The sequence below is a fragment of the Paramisgurnus dabryanus genome, chromosome 10 (genome assembly GCF_030506205.2).
Source record: "Paramisgurnus dabryanus chromosome 10, PD_genome_1.1, whole genome shotgun sequence".
Taxonomy (NCBI): Eukaryota; Metazoa; Chordata; class Actinopteri; order Cypriniformes; family Cobitidae; genus Paramisgurnus; species Paramisgurnus dabryanus.
In genome coordinates, this window is record NC_133346.1 from 25,276,368 (window position 1) to 25,292,108 (window position 15,741).

The following is a 15,741-nucleotide window of genomic DNA, read 5'->3' on the forward strand; positions in this document are numbered from 1 at the left end:
AGAAAATAATGTGTTTTTTTAAAACCTCCGTAAATTGCGTATGCTCTCATCTTGAGTGCTGACGCAACTAAAATGGCGGTGCTACCGAAAGCTAGTTTTTTTTTGTTTATACAGTTTTAAATATGTATATTTCCACAACAACACCATGCGGATTACCCTCAGAAGACCTTTGTTTATCATCCTGGAGCCGTTTGGATTTCTTTGGGGAAGGATATATGCACATTTTTTGTACTTGAAGGAGGTGGACCCCGTAACTTTACTGTTTAGCTGCTGGAAGATATAAGACATTTTTTTAAATAACAGATGTGGAAACAAATGTGATTGTCTGAAAAATGATGGACATATGCATCTCAGACGGTTTCAGGGTGAGTAAATCATGGGATTAGGCTAATATCATTTTTGGCCGAACTATCCCTTTTAGTCACTTTGGATAAAAAATATATACTGCATTTATATTAACATATCTCATTCTCTTTATTTTCAATAGAAAAGCCATTTTGGCCTTGATGCCAATCTGTATGCCCACAGTGTGAATAATTGTCCGTGTGGCATGTTTGACTGTACACTAGTAGCGCTTGAGTGCTTATCAGATATCCAGGGTTTTGCCTCATTTACACAGAATTACTGTGTCATTATCACCCAAATTTTATGGCAGTTAGTTTATTCAAAACAATCTGCCTTGGTTTAAAGGCACTCATGAAAGAGATTTTGTCTAGGCCTCAGGAGAGAAGCTGAAGAAAATGAAATCATCAGCCGAATTTTATTTGATAATGCCGATGCACAGTGAGAGTTTGTAACGTGCTAATAGATGGTAACAGCGAAGGTTTAGAATAAGTGCATTTTAATGCATCAAACCCTGACACCAAGCAAGGTTGTGTTAGAAAATATTGTGGAAATCTTCACAATCTGTGTGAACATGAAGATCATAAAGAGCAGAGTCAAAGTGTGCGAGAAATGACTTGGCCAAATAAGACAGGAATATCCAGGAAGAGAAATGTTTGTTTAGCAGTGGGTGTAATCAGAGTCTGAAGAAAGTTCTCATCGGAAAGTACAGTCACAATGCCTGTGATGTATGTCGAGAATTTTAAGGGCCATTTGAAAGATTTTTTCATCTCAGTTTATTTTCTCAAGGATAACATATGTGACCCTAGACCACAAAACCAGTCATACGAGTACATTTTGAGATTTATACATCATCTGAAAGTTGACTAAATAAGCTTTCAATTGATATATGGTTTGAAAATTTGGAATCTAAGGGTGCAAAAAATCTAATGAAATCGCCTTTTAAGTTTTCCAAATGAAGTCCTTAGCACTGCATCTACACACAAAAATAAAGGGATATATATATAATTTTGACCCATACAATGTTTTTCTCTATTGCTACAAATAGACCTTTGTGACTTAAGATTGGTTTTGTGGTCCAGGTTCACATACACATACACACTTTAAGCACATTATCTTTTCTGGACAAATCCCGCCCACAAGGCTGTTTGACCGACATGTCACTTCATCAACAGCCACACCAATGAGACACTCCCGATAAACATCTGTTTGAAGCATTCCTCTTCACTTTTAACACTTAAGTTACAAGCAATTCAGGAGAACTGAACTTTTTTCAACCAAAACTCTTTATTTTTGAGAATCCAATGTTGGTCATTATTATCCATGTGAACACACACGTCAGAGCTGTTTTCCAGGGACTGAAACTAATCGTGACACTCCTGAAAATCTGGTTTATTTCAACAAATCAAAAGACGACTTTGGCATTCCCACAGGATTTCCAGGAAAGTGTATGATAAACATCAGACTTTAAGCCAACATTCTGTGGGCGTGACGTCTGAGGCTGAGACTAATGTTAATTTAACATGTACGGACACCTATTCAGCCTGCTGTTCTGTGCTATTGTTTAGTTGAATAACTTGCCTTTCCAAATTAAATGTCTGTTATTCGGCTTGGATTTAGTGAAATCATTTTCTAAATAAACGCGACGTATAGTCCACTGCAACTTATATATGTTTTTTCCTCTTCAAAATGCAATTTTGACTGGTGCGACTTATAGTCCGGAAAACACGCTATGCATGCTCTTAAGAACGTTTCATGCGTGTAGTCATTTGAACAATCAAGTATTTCAGAAAAAATTGTAATAAAGTGTAATAATGGTACCCACCTTATTGATTATATTGTAATGGTATACTGAAAATTAGTGCTTATAAGTTTACAACTATATAAGCAGCAATCTTTAAGATTTTTAAAGCCAAGCCAAGGGGTCTCCAGGGACCACATAGCTCACATGTTAAAGTCAGCTCCACCACAGCTGCTCAGCTTACATCCCTAACAGCTGTTCATGTTGGACAAGTTAGAAATGGATTCAAGCAAGTATACATAAGAATGTGGTAGCACATGTCGTTTATATTTTAGTCCTGAATGTCAAACAATAGACCAACAGTAGCAAGCTAAGGGATTTTTTGTGGCAAGCCACAGTCCACATGATAATGAGCTGACTTGAGTATAAACTAAAGTCCTGTTTTACGTTCCGTAAACTTAAGCTATGTTTACACAGCAACTATGGCTTTCAGATATGTGTGGAGTGCAAAATTCACATACTGTAGCTCCGACATTTGCATTTATCCATTTGCCATTAGCTTTTATACAAAGTGAATTCAAGGGCACATGTGCTACCAGATTGAGCTAGTTCAGTAATCTGTACTGTGCAAACAAACAGGCAGTGGACACTTTTATACATTTATAAGCATTTTCCTGTTTTTTTACAGTCTAAAGCCATGAGGGAGAGATGGCTTCTACAGGGGACAGCAGGGCTACAAGAGGCAGATGACAGCTGCAGGAAACAAGTGGAAGAAGACGAACTTCATGTCAAAAAACTAGAAGATTTAATTCACAGGTACAATAAGTTAATTTATCTGAAGTGAAAAATTCTCAAGTCCGCACACTGCATGTTGTGCTTTGGTTGCTACTATCAAGCGTGAGATCACCACCAGATGTGCAGACTTAACCAGCAAGCTTTACTTGGTCAGCTAGGTTTACCAGAAAGAACATGATGGTTGAGTAACCTTATGCTGTTTGAGAGTCAACAGTTGGTTTGAGTGCCCTTTTTTTTTTTTTTTGCCTAAAATGCACCCATGTAATGTATTTACTAAGGCGTGTTTGATAAAAACTAGTACTTCCTAATTAAACTGAGGCCTACTCATGACTTAAACCTTGACTAGGCCTCAGTTTAATTAGGAAATACTAGTTTAGATAATCCCTGGCTGGAAAACCACCCCATAGTATATCAAGGACAAAACTAGTGCGCGAACATAGAGCACTTTAAATACACTTTGGAAGTGTACTTTTTTATGTATTGTAATGTTATTATATGTATAACGTACCTTCGAAACTCAGTTGATGTCGCGAGGAACTCCATCACCTTCATGAACTTCCATGGCTTCTTTTCTTTAGCGGCCTGTCCACTTTTGCAATCATCCTCACGTTTTTTTCTTATATATGTATCACGTAAGCTTTTCCACTTCTGTTTAACCTCCTCCACTATAGCAAACAAGCATGATGGTCATAAGTTAATGGATAAAACTTACACGCTTATGAACATGATACCAAAAACGAATGCTCATTTATTAAACTCACCATCGAATCCTATTTGATCGGCAATTCGTATCCATAACAACTCCCTCTTGTCGATGTTTTTATAGTCGCTGTTTCGTTTGTCGTACAGCTCTTTGTTTTCAGAAACCAAAGAGACCAGCAACTCCACGTTCATCTTTCCTCGCTGCATCTTGTTTGTCTGCTCTGCTCACCTCTTCAACGTGGTATCAAGGTGTGCTCTTGCAAGACCGTCTTGTGCTTGAGCGCCCCCAAGTCGTGTTTTAATGTAACTTCAACAGCTTGAGGCACGTGAACAAAAGCGCTAATCTCATTGGTCGGCCAACTTTTAACGCGCCGCGTCAAACCCAAAAAACGTGTCCCACGCGTTTTTCTGGAAAACGCCTCGCGCTTTACGCGTGGGTGTGCGCACTCACATTGGCGCTCGTTGTTGAGTCACGAGACGTTAAACGCCGACGATAAACGCGCACGAATAACGTCCCGGTGTGTAAAGACCTTAAGTCATCATGGGCCAGCATGAAAAGGTTTAAGCTGGTCTTGTTGAAAAGCTATTTTGAAAGAAGTCCTTTATTTGTGGTTGTATGTTTATTTTGTACAACAGCATCTAATCGGTAACCACTTCCTCAGACGCTGGAGAGACTTCCTCCACCCTATACTGGGATCTGTTTTTCAGTTCTTCTTTGTGTTTAATTTTGAGAACTTCAAAGGCTTTATACTCATCTGGTAGATGTATTAGACTTTGTGTAGACTCCATTTTACAGTTCCTCATATGGGATGCATTGTAAAGCTGATTTACATTTGAGCTCATTGCTTTGATCTGTGTAGTTTGTCCTGTAAATCTATGCTTAGCTGGCCAAGTTTTTCAATGTCTACAAACCATGAGCAAAGTAATTTTTATTAATACAAGATACATGATCAATGTGTAGCAGATTTTAATTTTAAATTTACAGTAAAAACTAAAAAAATATTGTATCTACAGGATTTTTGTTAAACAGTTGTATTTATGAACAGGAGCGTTATGAAAGTCAAAGGTGCCTGTTGCAAGTGGATTATGTTTAACAACAGCCCCTTCTTCCACCCTGAAGCTATTTTGGGGATTTTCGCCTGGATTTGGCCTACCCAATTTCAAAAGCTTCCCATACCCACATGCAGAGGTTTACATACAAAAGTTTGGTATCATTTTACAGGAAACCCTTTGAAATTACATAAAACACTGTTGAAAGTGCTAAACATGGTTGTATGTGATGTCAGGCCTCTAATAAACACAAAAATAAATAGGCGCTTTTTGATGTTTTTTTTCTAACGTTTTTATTTGAAAGTGTATAACTCTGGCCCTGAGTGACTCAGCTACCTGCAGATAGTTTTGTTTGATTCCAGCAATTGCCAGCTTACAGACAGGGGCGGACTGGCCATCTGGCACACCAGGCAGTTTCCCGGTGGGCCGACGTACTCTTTGGGCCGATACATCTCATACTATCTTTGTCTGAGTAGCCCAGTTAGCGTCTTTTTTTCTAGACAGACCGGCCCACTGACATTTAAGCAGAAGCCCATTGGTTTTTTTTAATGACATTAAGCTGGCCCAATCACCGCTGTGCAAGCGAGCAGTAGCGCCTCACTGCAGAATACGACATCCAGGGGGCGGGGTTGGATTCAGATCCAGGGGCAGAGCTGGATCCAGATCCAGAGATCCCATTGGTCGTCAGTTTTACCACAAGACACGTCATACACGTGTTGCTGCGTTAGTAAACATTTTCACATTAAGTCGTAACTAAATTAAGTTATTCTTTTGACATCAAAACGAACTTTACTTATGACTACAATAAAAGTAGTGCCTTTAGGGTGAAATGTAAGTTTTTTGCTATAATGTTTTGGAGTAAAACATTTCGGGTAAGCCTACTACGAGTAATCTTACCACATGCAGTTTAAGACCTATGAATAGATACAGTATAAATATGCATAATTATTAAAATATATAGGCTATGGCATGTTATTTATAAATTAATTAATTGGATGTTTATTAGGAAAACAAGTTTCCCTAGTAGATGGTTTACTTTTTTTTATTTGCTAATAAAGCATATCAAATATATATTTTTTTATATTCACTTGTATGTACATGTGTAATAAGTGGGATAATGTACAGATAAATCCCTTCAGTGATATCACACTGTCTGGAATACTTTCTAAATTATGAATCTTTCTCGACTATATTATTAATCAAACGTACACTTAAATTGATGAGAGAAAAACATTGGCGATCACAGGTTGCAACTAATTGATCTAGATCCAACCCTGCCCCCTGGATGTTGTGTTCCGCAGTGAGAATCGTCTCCAAGCGAGCGTGCATCGTCGGTTAGTTCACGTGTCAAAATAGAGAGAGAGAGAAAGAGATGGAGAAAAAACGCAAGGGAGGTGCAGAAAAACTGCGCAACAAAAAGAAGCTGGCTCCTCAGCCAGCGCTGCAAAATGTGTTAAAAAACACAAATGTTTTCTGCGGCAGCAGGACCTTCAACTCGCGTCGCTGGTGATGATGATGATGGTGGCGGTGGTGGCACTGGCAGCACCAGCACGCAAAGTGAGGAGAGGGAGAGAGAGACGAGGGAAAAGTGAGTGTAGTGCCTGCGGTAAGCAGAACTGCTTTCAAAACACAAGTTTAGACAGATACCCCTTGATAAAACTGAGTCAAAAACACAAAATTATGGTGATAAAGCTGCAATAAATTAATTGCACTCTTTGCTCTGTGACTACGAGAGTGTATCTGATTCGTAGATTTTTCGTTGATTATCTGTTTCAAAACGTATCAAGCAAAATCAAACAATCCAGGGGATCTGCTTACAGAAAAAGATATGTTTATTGTATATAACAACACACTTGACAGATAATGTTAAAAATCTCTATTACTGTAATCACACAAGTTTAGTTCAGTGAATGTAGCGAATACTTTCTGTAAATACTGCAAGTAATAATCAGTTTTCAATATTACTGTAAGCAGCACTTGTATTTTGTAAAAGGTCAGCAATTCAATGGCAAATTTTTTTCGTTTTATTGCATTAATAAATAACACGTTCTAGAAGTGTTTGTTGTGTCAACTCTCACTCTTTTCTAAGTGCTATTAATTGGGTTTAGTGCTTTTATGGAATTGGAGTTGCTATTGCAATACATATTTAAAGGTGTGGGTGGTATTTGTAATTATACACTGCAACATTTTTTGTTGTATTTTTGTCTTGTTTTCAGTAAAACTATCTAAAAATTCTTAAAATAAGATGCTTTTTCTTGATGAGCAAAATTACCCAAGAAAATAAGTCTAGTTTTTAGACCAAAAATTTTCAATTTAAGTGATTTTGTGCATAAAACAAGCAAAAAAATCTGCCAATGGGATAAGCAAAATGTTGGACCTTGCTTGCGTTTCTTGGGTCCGATTTCAAAGCCCCCAAACCCTTTCAGCGGTGAGAGTGGACGCAGCGATGTCCTCTGCTGGCGTCTGTGTAGAGGCAGATCCACCTCCCGTTACACGGCGTGCCCGATTTATGCTGGCAAGCTTGGGATTCCCCCGTCTCCTGACATTACTGTAGCGCTTGGTGCAACGATGGGGATGCCAGCTGATGAGACTTTGGCTATTTCCTCTCACGCCTGTTTAACCGACGCTGATTTGGGCGGGTTTCTCCTATCCCCATACAAAACGACTTCTCTGTCTTTGACTGCTCTTACAAGAACGGGGGTCTCCTCGGCTGTAAACCGCTCCTGGCATACACCTGGTAAATCCGTTATAATTATAGCTACCCGCCAAGGAACTTGTGCCCTTGCGTTTAAAGGAAATATTGGATAGCGTTCTGATTGGTTTATTTGAAGTTACGCCCAAACCACACCTATGAATAATGAACCTACTTCAGACCAACCCCTTATTGATTTGCGCCCGGCGCAAGAGTTATTTCTCACACCGGGAAAATAGCAACAGCGCCCAAGATCCGCCCACAAACTCACTTGCGCTTTGCGCTTCGTACTTGCGTTTCAGATCGTTAAAATAGGGCCCATTGCCTTTATGCGGTTAATTAATAAACAATCGGTATCGGCCTTTCTCGTGCTATTGCCGATATGCTGATGGTTTCAAATTCATAAAAAATCGGCCGATAAATAGCGGATGATACATCGGTGCATCACTAGTAATTATAAATTGTAATAATTTAAATGAATGACTTAAATTACCTTGAATGACTCTTGCATATTGAAGGATGTAGAGAACAAGCGAGAATTCAGTTTTAAACTGACTTAAATAGTTTTCTTAATAACAAACATCAGCAAGTTTAATCAAGTATTTGAACCCTGTGGGTTAAGGCTCTACCTTTTCCTGAATATTTGTTTTTCCAGACTTTTTTTATCCTTCAACACTGCACTCTATTTTGGTATATCAAAATAGGCAAATGCTCTCACTTTTGGTCACTTACAAAAGCAAACGTCCTTGGGCTGTAAGCTCCCATCTGTCATTGCAAGGGTAATAAAGCCAAATGGACGGGGTGACTGCTTGGAGCATTGCATAGCCAGACTGGTTGTGGGTGGCAGGTGATGTTCCCTGGGTTGGGGGAGAGACTTTGACAGAAGTATTTCTGAAAAAGGCAATAGGGCAGACTCTATGGCAGCAGTTTGAGACTAAGGGAGTGGCTGGTAACTATTTTCATATCCTGCAGAATAGATTGAACCGAAACACGGGTGCATAATACAAAAGAATACTTGTTTGAATTTATTACTAAAAGGAATCGTAGGTGAAAAAGTCATGTTTATGCCAAGTATATGGGACAAGGCATTGCACCAGGATAAAAGAATAATTGTTTTGCAAATATACATTTTCAAGATTCAAACATTATATGTGTTAGCATAATACCTGCATATCACACCTGCCAAATCCATTATACACTAATTTTTGCACAATTTGTGCAAATACACTAGAAATAGACCTGACGTGGTGAAATCCACAAAGTACTGTTTACACACATAGCAAACCCCACCCACGGGAGTTTCATCTAAATGGTTCCCTCTAAAAAACAGTCCCACAACTAAAATAACTTCACAGTTAGCTGTCAATAGAGTTTAGAGATGCTACTAGATGGGACAACAATTTCAATGATAAGGCAGGCTACAACACACACACACACACACACACACACACACACAAACATAGTTTTACACTTTGATTAAAAACAAAGTATGTTCAAAAACATTACTGCAAATATTATTGGCTGTACTGCTGGTGGTTTTAACTTCAGCCTCGACTCTTCTTTCATAAACGTATCATTACGGAAAACATCCCAGCCAAGCTTAAAGTAAATCTGTAACTACTGGGCTTTCCAGGAAAAATGTGGTGTTGACATGAGACTCACTCACATAGCTCCATACCATACACTCCCAACACATCTGCACACACAATGTTTATACAACTGTGTGAGATGTGCTCCTAATATGGTGAAGAGAGAGTAAAGTCTCTTCTCTTGCAATGAAGTTAAAAGAGGTGACATACTGTAAAAATAAACATTACATCAGAGTTAGAGATAAGACCATCATTACTATAATAAGACCTCTTAATTCATTGTGTGACTCTGCTACTGTATTTCTTCCACTGTCTTGACGGTGAGAGTAAGAATGTAGTACAGTATGTTCTGTTATGACTTTCAAACTTCTGTTTATTTTTTATGGATTATGTCAGTGGTGTTACTGACCATCAATAATAGGTAACTAATCCATTATTAGTTAAAGTTGTGCTGCAATGGTTAGCTCATATACTCAGACACGTTCAGCCATGTTGCCCATGATGCAGGTTGTAGTTTTTATCAATGTGTCCACCTTTTCCAAATTTACATATAAAGGGTATGCTAGCTAGGGCACAAATCATGCAAGATAAAGGTGCGTAACGTGCGTTCACGACATATTTGTAATAACATCTGGAAGTTTTCTGAGAGCTATGACTTGTACCACGTGACCGCTGCAGCCTCACACAGAAGCACTTCCAGCTTGTTGTTATTGTTACATGATGCACTTTCTGTGTTATGCAATGTTTAGCTGAAGCATTATAATGTAATATAATGTTAATGATTTAATGTGCTATTATTTACTTTACAGCTGCAAACATGATTTCACGGTGATTCGTTTGTCGTTGTCACTGTTGCTATAGAAATGTATAATAATTCCCAGTCCGAGAGCATGAACAGTTTCGAGTCGTGTTGTCATGCTTCTTGAGGTCTTACCCTTTATTGCATTTTAATCAATACTGGATCAGTTCACATCTCTTCTGTGCGTTTAGTGGCTGTCTTTTCTTTAATCTAGATTAGGGGTGCCCAAACCTGTTCCTGGAGGGCTACCGTCCTGCAGATTTTAGCTCCAACCCCAATCAAACACAGCTGAAGCAGCTAATCAAGGTGTTCAGGGTTGCTTGATAATTAAAGACAGGTGTGTTCGAGTTGGGTTGGAACTGAAGTCTGCAGGACGGTAGCCCTCCATGAGCAGGGTTGGGCACCCCTGATCTAGATATATAGACAGATAAAGATAAATTATAAACTACATGTATATGTAGTAGCTTTTATTGAAAGGGGGTGTATTTCAGTTTTTTATGTCATTTTGTAAAAAGCAAATAATTATTTCAGCTTCAGTCAGACAAACAAATTTCACTTCTATCACTTCTATCTATTTCACTTTCACGTGTGTATAACTGAACAGGAAACATTCAATCTTTACATTGTCATGGGAATGTGTGTAAAGGGTTTGCTACTGATGTTTGTTCCTGTGGTTAATGAACTCTGACTGAATAGAGGGACATTGTGGCCAATTGTTATGACCTCACAACATAATTATTGTAACTTTAAATGAAGGTCAAGAAAATGAAGTAAGTAGTTTTCTTATTTCATCTTTTGACTTTGGGATAAAAACCTGCAAATGCTTTTTGCATTATGACCAAATCACCAGGTGCTCATTCAGTCAGGAGCCAATAGGAGGTCATGACAAACATGAGCAGGAAGTGTGAGACGTAATGCAGGAAGTAAGAGTTGGGTGGGCGTGAACTCTTCATGAGGTCACCCAGAGGCACAGCAGAATATGGACTCTTATCCTTTGATGTGATTTGGAGATAGAGAAAAATGTCAAATCCCATTTTAAAATGAGTCACATAGTCTACACCCATAGCAGTTTACGAGCCCTACATTCATTGCAACACATGGAGCAGATCAAGCCTGTAACTAACACCTTAGAGAACCTTCTGTTTTATGATGAAAATTATACTTAACCAAATTTTTTACTGATTGAAAAAATAATATTGACAAATTAAATAAATGGACAAATCTGTAATTTGGCTAAAACTAGGTCTTTCACACTAAACTGAACACACTCTTATTTTTATTATTTGCTCATGGAAGTAGTGCCTTATCTGTTATTAAAGAAAACATATGGAAAGTGACAGGACCCAGTTCAACACAGTCAAAACCTTGTGTGAACATACAATCATGCTTCACAGTCATGTTCTGTCCATACAGAAGTTATGAATGATGCTGCTTTGTGACAGAGTTTCACAAATTCATGAAACTGTGTCAAAATGAAAGACTAAGTGTTTTTTATGTCTCTTGTGACACCAATTTTGTCTGTTATGTGAAAGCTTTGTGAGCAAATGTGACAAAGTGTTTTAAATCCCCTTTAAATAAATAGACAAAAACCCAATTTATCAGGATCACAAACAGATAAATGTAACCATCATATAGTGAAACGTACAGGCTAGGTAGTGTAAAAACTAATATCATCATATTTGTGACCCTGTCTAAAGTTGAGTAATCTAATAATGAGATTTGGAGCATTAGAGTTTAATTTAATAGCTGGTTTCACTATGATTTTAAAATTTAACATGACTTTAGTCAATATTAAAGATACCAAGATTATATTTTCACAGAATGTTCATGGAAAACTTTTTTGTAGAAAAGGTAAATCTCAATTCAAAATGACTATTGTTGGGTTTTGACAGATTGGGTCATATTTTTGTAAATAGTTTTAAAAAAAAGTAACCACACAGGCACACATTTAGGCAAAGGTCTCCAATGAAAGCAGAAATAGACTACTGTTAACAAGGGCAAAAGTGTCAGCTTGTACCAATTTTAGCACTTTTATTGGTCATATGTCTTTCAAATAACTTTTTTATTAATGTTTACTTTTGTTAATATCTTTCAAAAACAAACCTACACTGACAAATGTGTACACATACTTTGAAAAACATAATGACACCGACTAAAAAATTACAATTAGATAACAGTATTAACAGAAGAACCAGATAATAATAGTAACAAGCTTAAACCACTAGATGGCGTAAGAGATATAGTGCATTGAAACTCAGCGATAACCTTCACACTTATTCCTAAATAACATCTCCACTATTTGTTTCTGTTATTTTGTAATAAAACAAATTATATATTCTTATATTTTTTCACCAAGATTGTAATGTTGTAGTCTCATCACTATAACAGAATGATTTTTCCTAGGCTTTCCCAGGCTCTTGTAACTATAATTCACACTAAACTATCCAAAAAAAGTCCAAACAGAAAATCCTGTATAAATGATTTATTTAACCAAATGTCAGTCTGCACTTTATGATGTATATCCATGTGTTTTTACAGCCCTGAACTGTAGTAACACATGGATTGCGTTTATTCTTACTCACATGATGGATACCTGTGAAATCACTTTTTCTATCGCTTAACTGTCAGATGGTTTGATTTGTCGCTGGTGTGTTTCCCCCACCCCACCCCAGCTTGGAAGCAAGGCCTGACCTCATGTTGATGGGTCTGTATGTGTGCATGTGTAGCTAAAACACCTCTAGCTTACTATTGACTATACTGTTCACCAGTTAGTCTTCTAAAGAAAGTCAACTGCAAGTCCTTATTGCGAGGTAAAACTTAAAGATAACCGTTATTGTTACTCTCATATGTTAAAGGACTAGGTAAAATAAAAAAAATCTGCCATTCTTCTTTCAACTGCTTAATATATTTGTCATTCCAAAGCCATAATATTTACTTCATTTTGTGTTTGAAAAATGTATAAGCTGCTCTTTTTAATGCAGCATGTAGTTAGCACTTCTGTTGTGTTAACCTATTGTTTTGCCTGTATTTTATGCTTCTTTAAAAATAAAAATGATCGTATAAACCTTATATTACAGTTTATTAGAATTTTTGAATTAGAAAAAATTATTTGTCTTGAATGCTAGTGACGTTTTGTAGGGGATTTTTGTTGTGTGTATATATAATAAAAGAAGAGGATTTCAGAGAACACTTGTTAGAAATGTGTTCATGGCCATCTGTTACATCTTAATTCATAGATAGTGTGTGTTGTAAGGAATGTTAAGCAGGAATCGTGGGAAGGCTCCTTCACATTTGTTATTGCAGACCACGTAACCTCAGTGATCCAAACAATAGCAGGAAATTCTCATGGGCGGAGGCAAAACGAGTTCCTCATCCAGCAGCTTCCTCATTGGCTGCCAGCATTCAGAATGAGTGAGAATGGACTCCACTGGGAAAACTGGAAAATGCATGGGTTAATTGGCATTAAAGTAATACATTTGTGTCTCATTCATTTTCAGAATGTGTGCACATGACTGTGAATTCATGCAATGATTTTACTCAATGGGCAGCATATTTGTACAGCTATGTACAGTAATGAATCATGTACAGGAAACTTGTTCTTTCAAGTTTTTTCAAAAACTATTGCATTGTAATTTTATTATAAACATTGTAAGCACTTATTGTACTCTACCAGCAAATCCAGTTAAAGTATGTGTTTATTTTCACTCTAGTGCTAAAACCTCTAAACCTTTTCAATCAAACTGATAAAGGATATTGTTGATTTTTTTTGTAGATTGGAGTCAGAAATCTGTCTTTTGGAGAACGAAGAGTCACAGATTTCAGCTAAAGAGCAGGTTCTCAGAGAGAAACTGAGGGAAACTGAGAGATCTATTGAAGATTTGCAGAAAGTAAGTTGTCCTTAGTAAAGATGACAAAATTATACACTCTCAATGTCGCTTCACAATGCTGTAGAAGAAACATTTTTGGGCAAAAGAACATCTAAAGAACCTTTGAAGAGCCCAGATGCAAAAAAACACTTAGTGCATCTGACATGGTTTTTTTTTAAATATCAGTATCTCATTTTTGACACATTGGCATTGAGCGGCTTTTGCATTTGAGCTTATCAGTTGTTTTTTAATGATCCTTTGACTAAATGTTTTTTTAAGGAACCAAAAATAAAAAGCTAGAGAGCAGCCATGAATCAATGACAAAAAGCTTTTGAGGTTGTCAAACGTAAGTTGAGCAACCAATTAATACTAGCTAGTTAAAATTATCTGTCAGAAAGGTCTCTAGCACCTTTGGTTCACAGATTGCTATCATAATTTGTTATCCATGCATTCTCAATATTGCTTATCTCTATTGGTCGCAGAGACTTCTGAAGTGTGTTAGTCAGGCTGAGGCATGAAAATGCCCTGGACAAGTAAACAGTCTTACCCAGAGATAATAATTTATTATGAAATAATATAATTTTTTTATTAAGTTTTAGTGTCCAAATACTTTTTGGGGCCACTGTACATAGTTTCTAATAATAATGCATTATTTCAGAAAAACAGTTAAACACAACTGTAGACTACTGTAAGTTTGTTACAGTAATTTAACAATGAAATCATTTAGTCTAATCACAATCTTTCTCTCTGTTGTTTCTACAGAGTCTTCAGTGTCAAGACGGAGGTATGGAAGTTGTGTGTATTAATAATATACTACCATAACATCTGTTACCCAGACACCACATACATTTTAGGCGTTGTTCATGAGCATCTAATGACCCTCTTTCCAATATAGTAGAGGGGTTATAGACAGTCACCCAAAACACACCCTCTGCATTACAACTCTTTTGCCAGATAGAGGGGGCCTCTTGGACCATTTCGCTCTTGCCTCAGCTAGACTATTGAATCCTACACATACGGCAATGACACATACGGCAATGACAGCACTTTGTTTACCTTGATCCGCCTATTTAGAGGGAATACATTTAGCCCAGCGTCACCATTGTTTGCTGTAATTCACTTGCACTGCATTTGCTGTCTAAGCAATGAGCTGCTTCACACAAAAAAAGGTAGAGAGTGAGAGAAATTCAGTTTAGTGGGGGGACTGAAAGGGGAGGGTGTAAATGTGATGGGCTTTTGAAAACATCAATTCAGATTTAGTTTCTCTTCTGATTTTCACTGGACAGATGCAGTGAATTATAACTGCTCCCAGATCCTGGACCTTCCAGAACTGAACTCCCAAATCTCGGCTTCAGGGGATAAACAACAACCAAGAAAAGCTGGTAGGTGCTTGTTTGGCACGTGGGAGGGGCTAGGGTGGTCACAGGTTTGGGTAAAGGCCAAAAGAAGACATGGTAATGTAGATTACACATGGTGGCATACAGTATATAGCACTCTGTACACAGCAGTGTAATTGCTTATCATTTCAAGGGCTTGGACTGGATTAGATGTGGGAGGCACCTCCCTTTATTGAGCCAGTGCTGATGTCCAGTTCAGAGTAAACCCGACTTATAATAAATCTGCGATGTGACTGAGATGGGTTGTTCATTGTGTTATGTACTGTACATATAAGTTCACTTCTAGTTCATGTCTTACTCAATGTTTTGGAAGAAATAATTTGGTATAATACTGTCACAGAACTCAACAATTGATTTTTTTGCAGTTAGTCACTACACTAAATTAAGGTACAAATTTTGTTACTGGGACTTTACCCTTTAAAAAGTACCCTATATAAACCCTTTTAGTATTGATATTTATCTTTGAGGTACCAATATGTTTCTTTGAAGTAACCAGTGATTACCCTTTAGATACAAAGGTGTACTTTTTAAAAGGGTACTACCTCACTGACAGCTTTTATACCTTTACTTTTTAGAGTGAGCTTGCTCTTGATCTTTTATTCAATTACTTAATGTCAACATTATCTCATGACAATTTAACCGTATTTTACAAAGTGGCTAATTCGTATTAAACTGTATGGTCTCATTTTTACACTTTTCTATGATTTGCTTTTGTAATTTACATTGGGGTTTGGGGGTGGGGTTTTGTTATTGTTTTTATGATAGTTG

The 15,741-nt window shown here is 37.3% G+C and overlaps 1 protein-coding gene across 4 annotated transcripts in view; it reads left to right on the forward strand.

The window, feature by feature from the left end:
- The window catches only part of palm2akap2 (PALM2 and AKAP2 fusion), a 162,388-nt gene that overhangs the window by 91,182 nt on the left and 55,465 nt on the right, over positions 1–15,741 (forward strand). For all 4 annotated transcript variants that reach the window (XM_065240587.2, XM_065240590.2, XM_065240588.2 and 1 more), the window contains 4 exons: positions 2,772–2,899; positions 13,483–13,597; positions 14,339–14,360; positions 14,863–14,958. In XM_065240587.2, the coding sequence (XP_065096659.1) occupies positions 2,772–2,899; positions 13,483–13,597; positions 14,339–14,360; positions 14,863–14,958 (361 nt within the window). The remainder of the gene's footprint in view (positions 1–2,771; positions 2,900–13,482; positions 13,598–14,338; positions 14,361–14,862; positions 14,959–15,741) is intronic.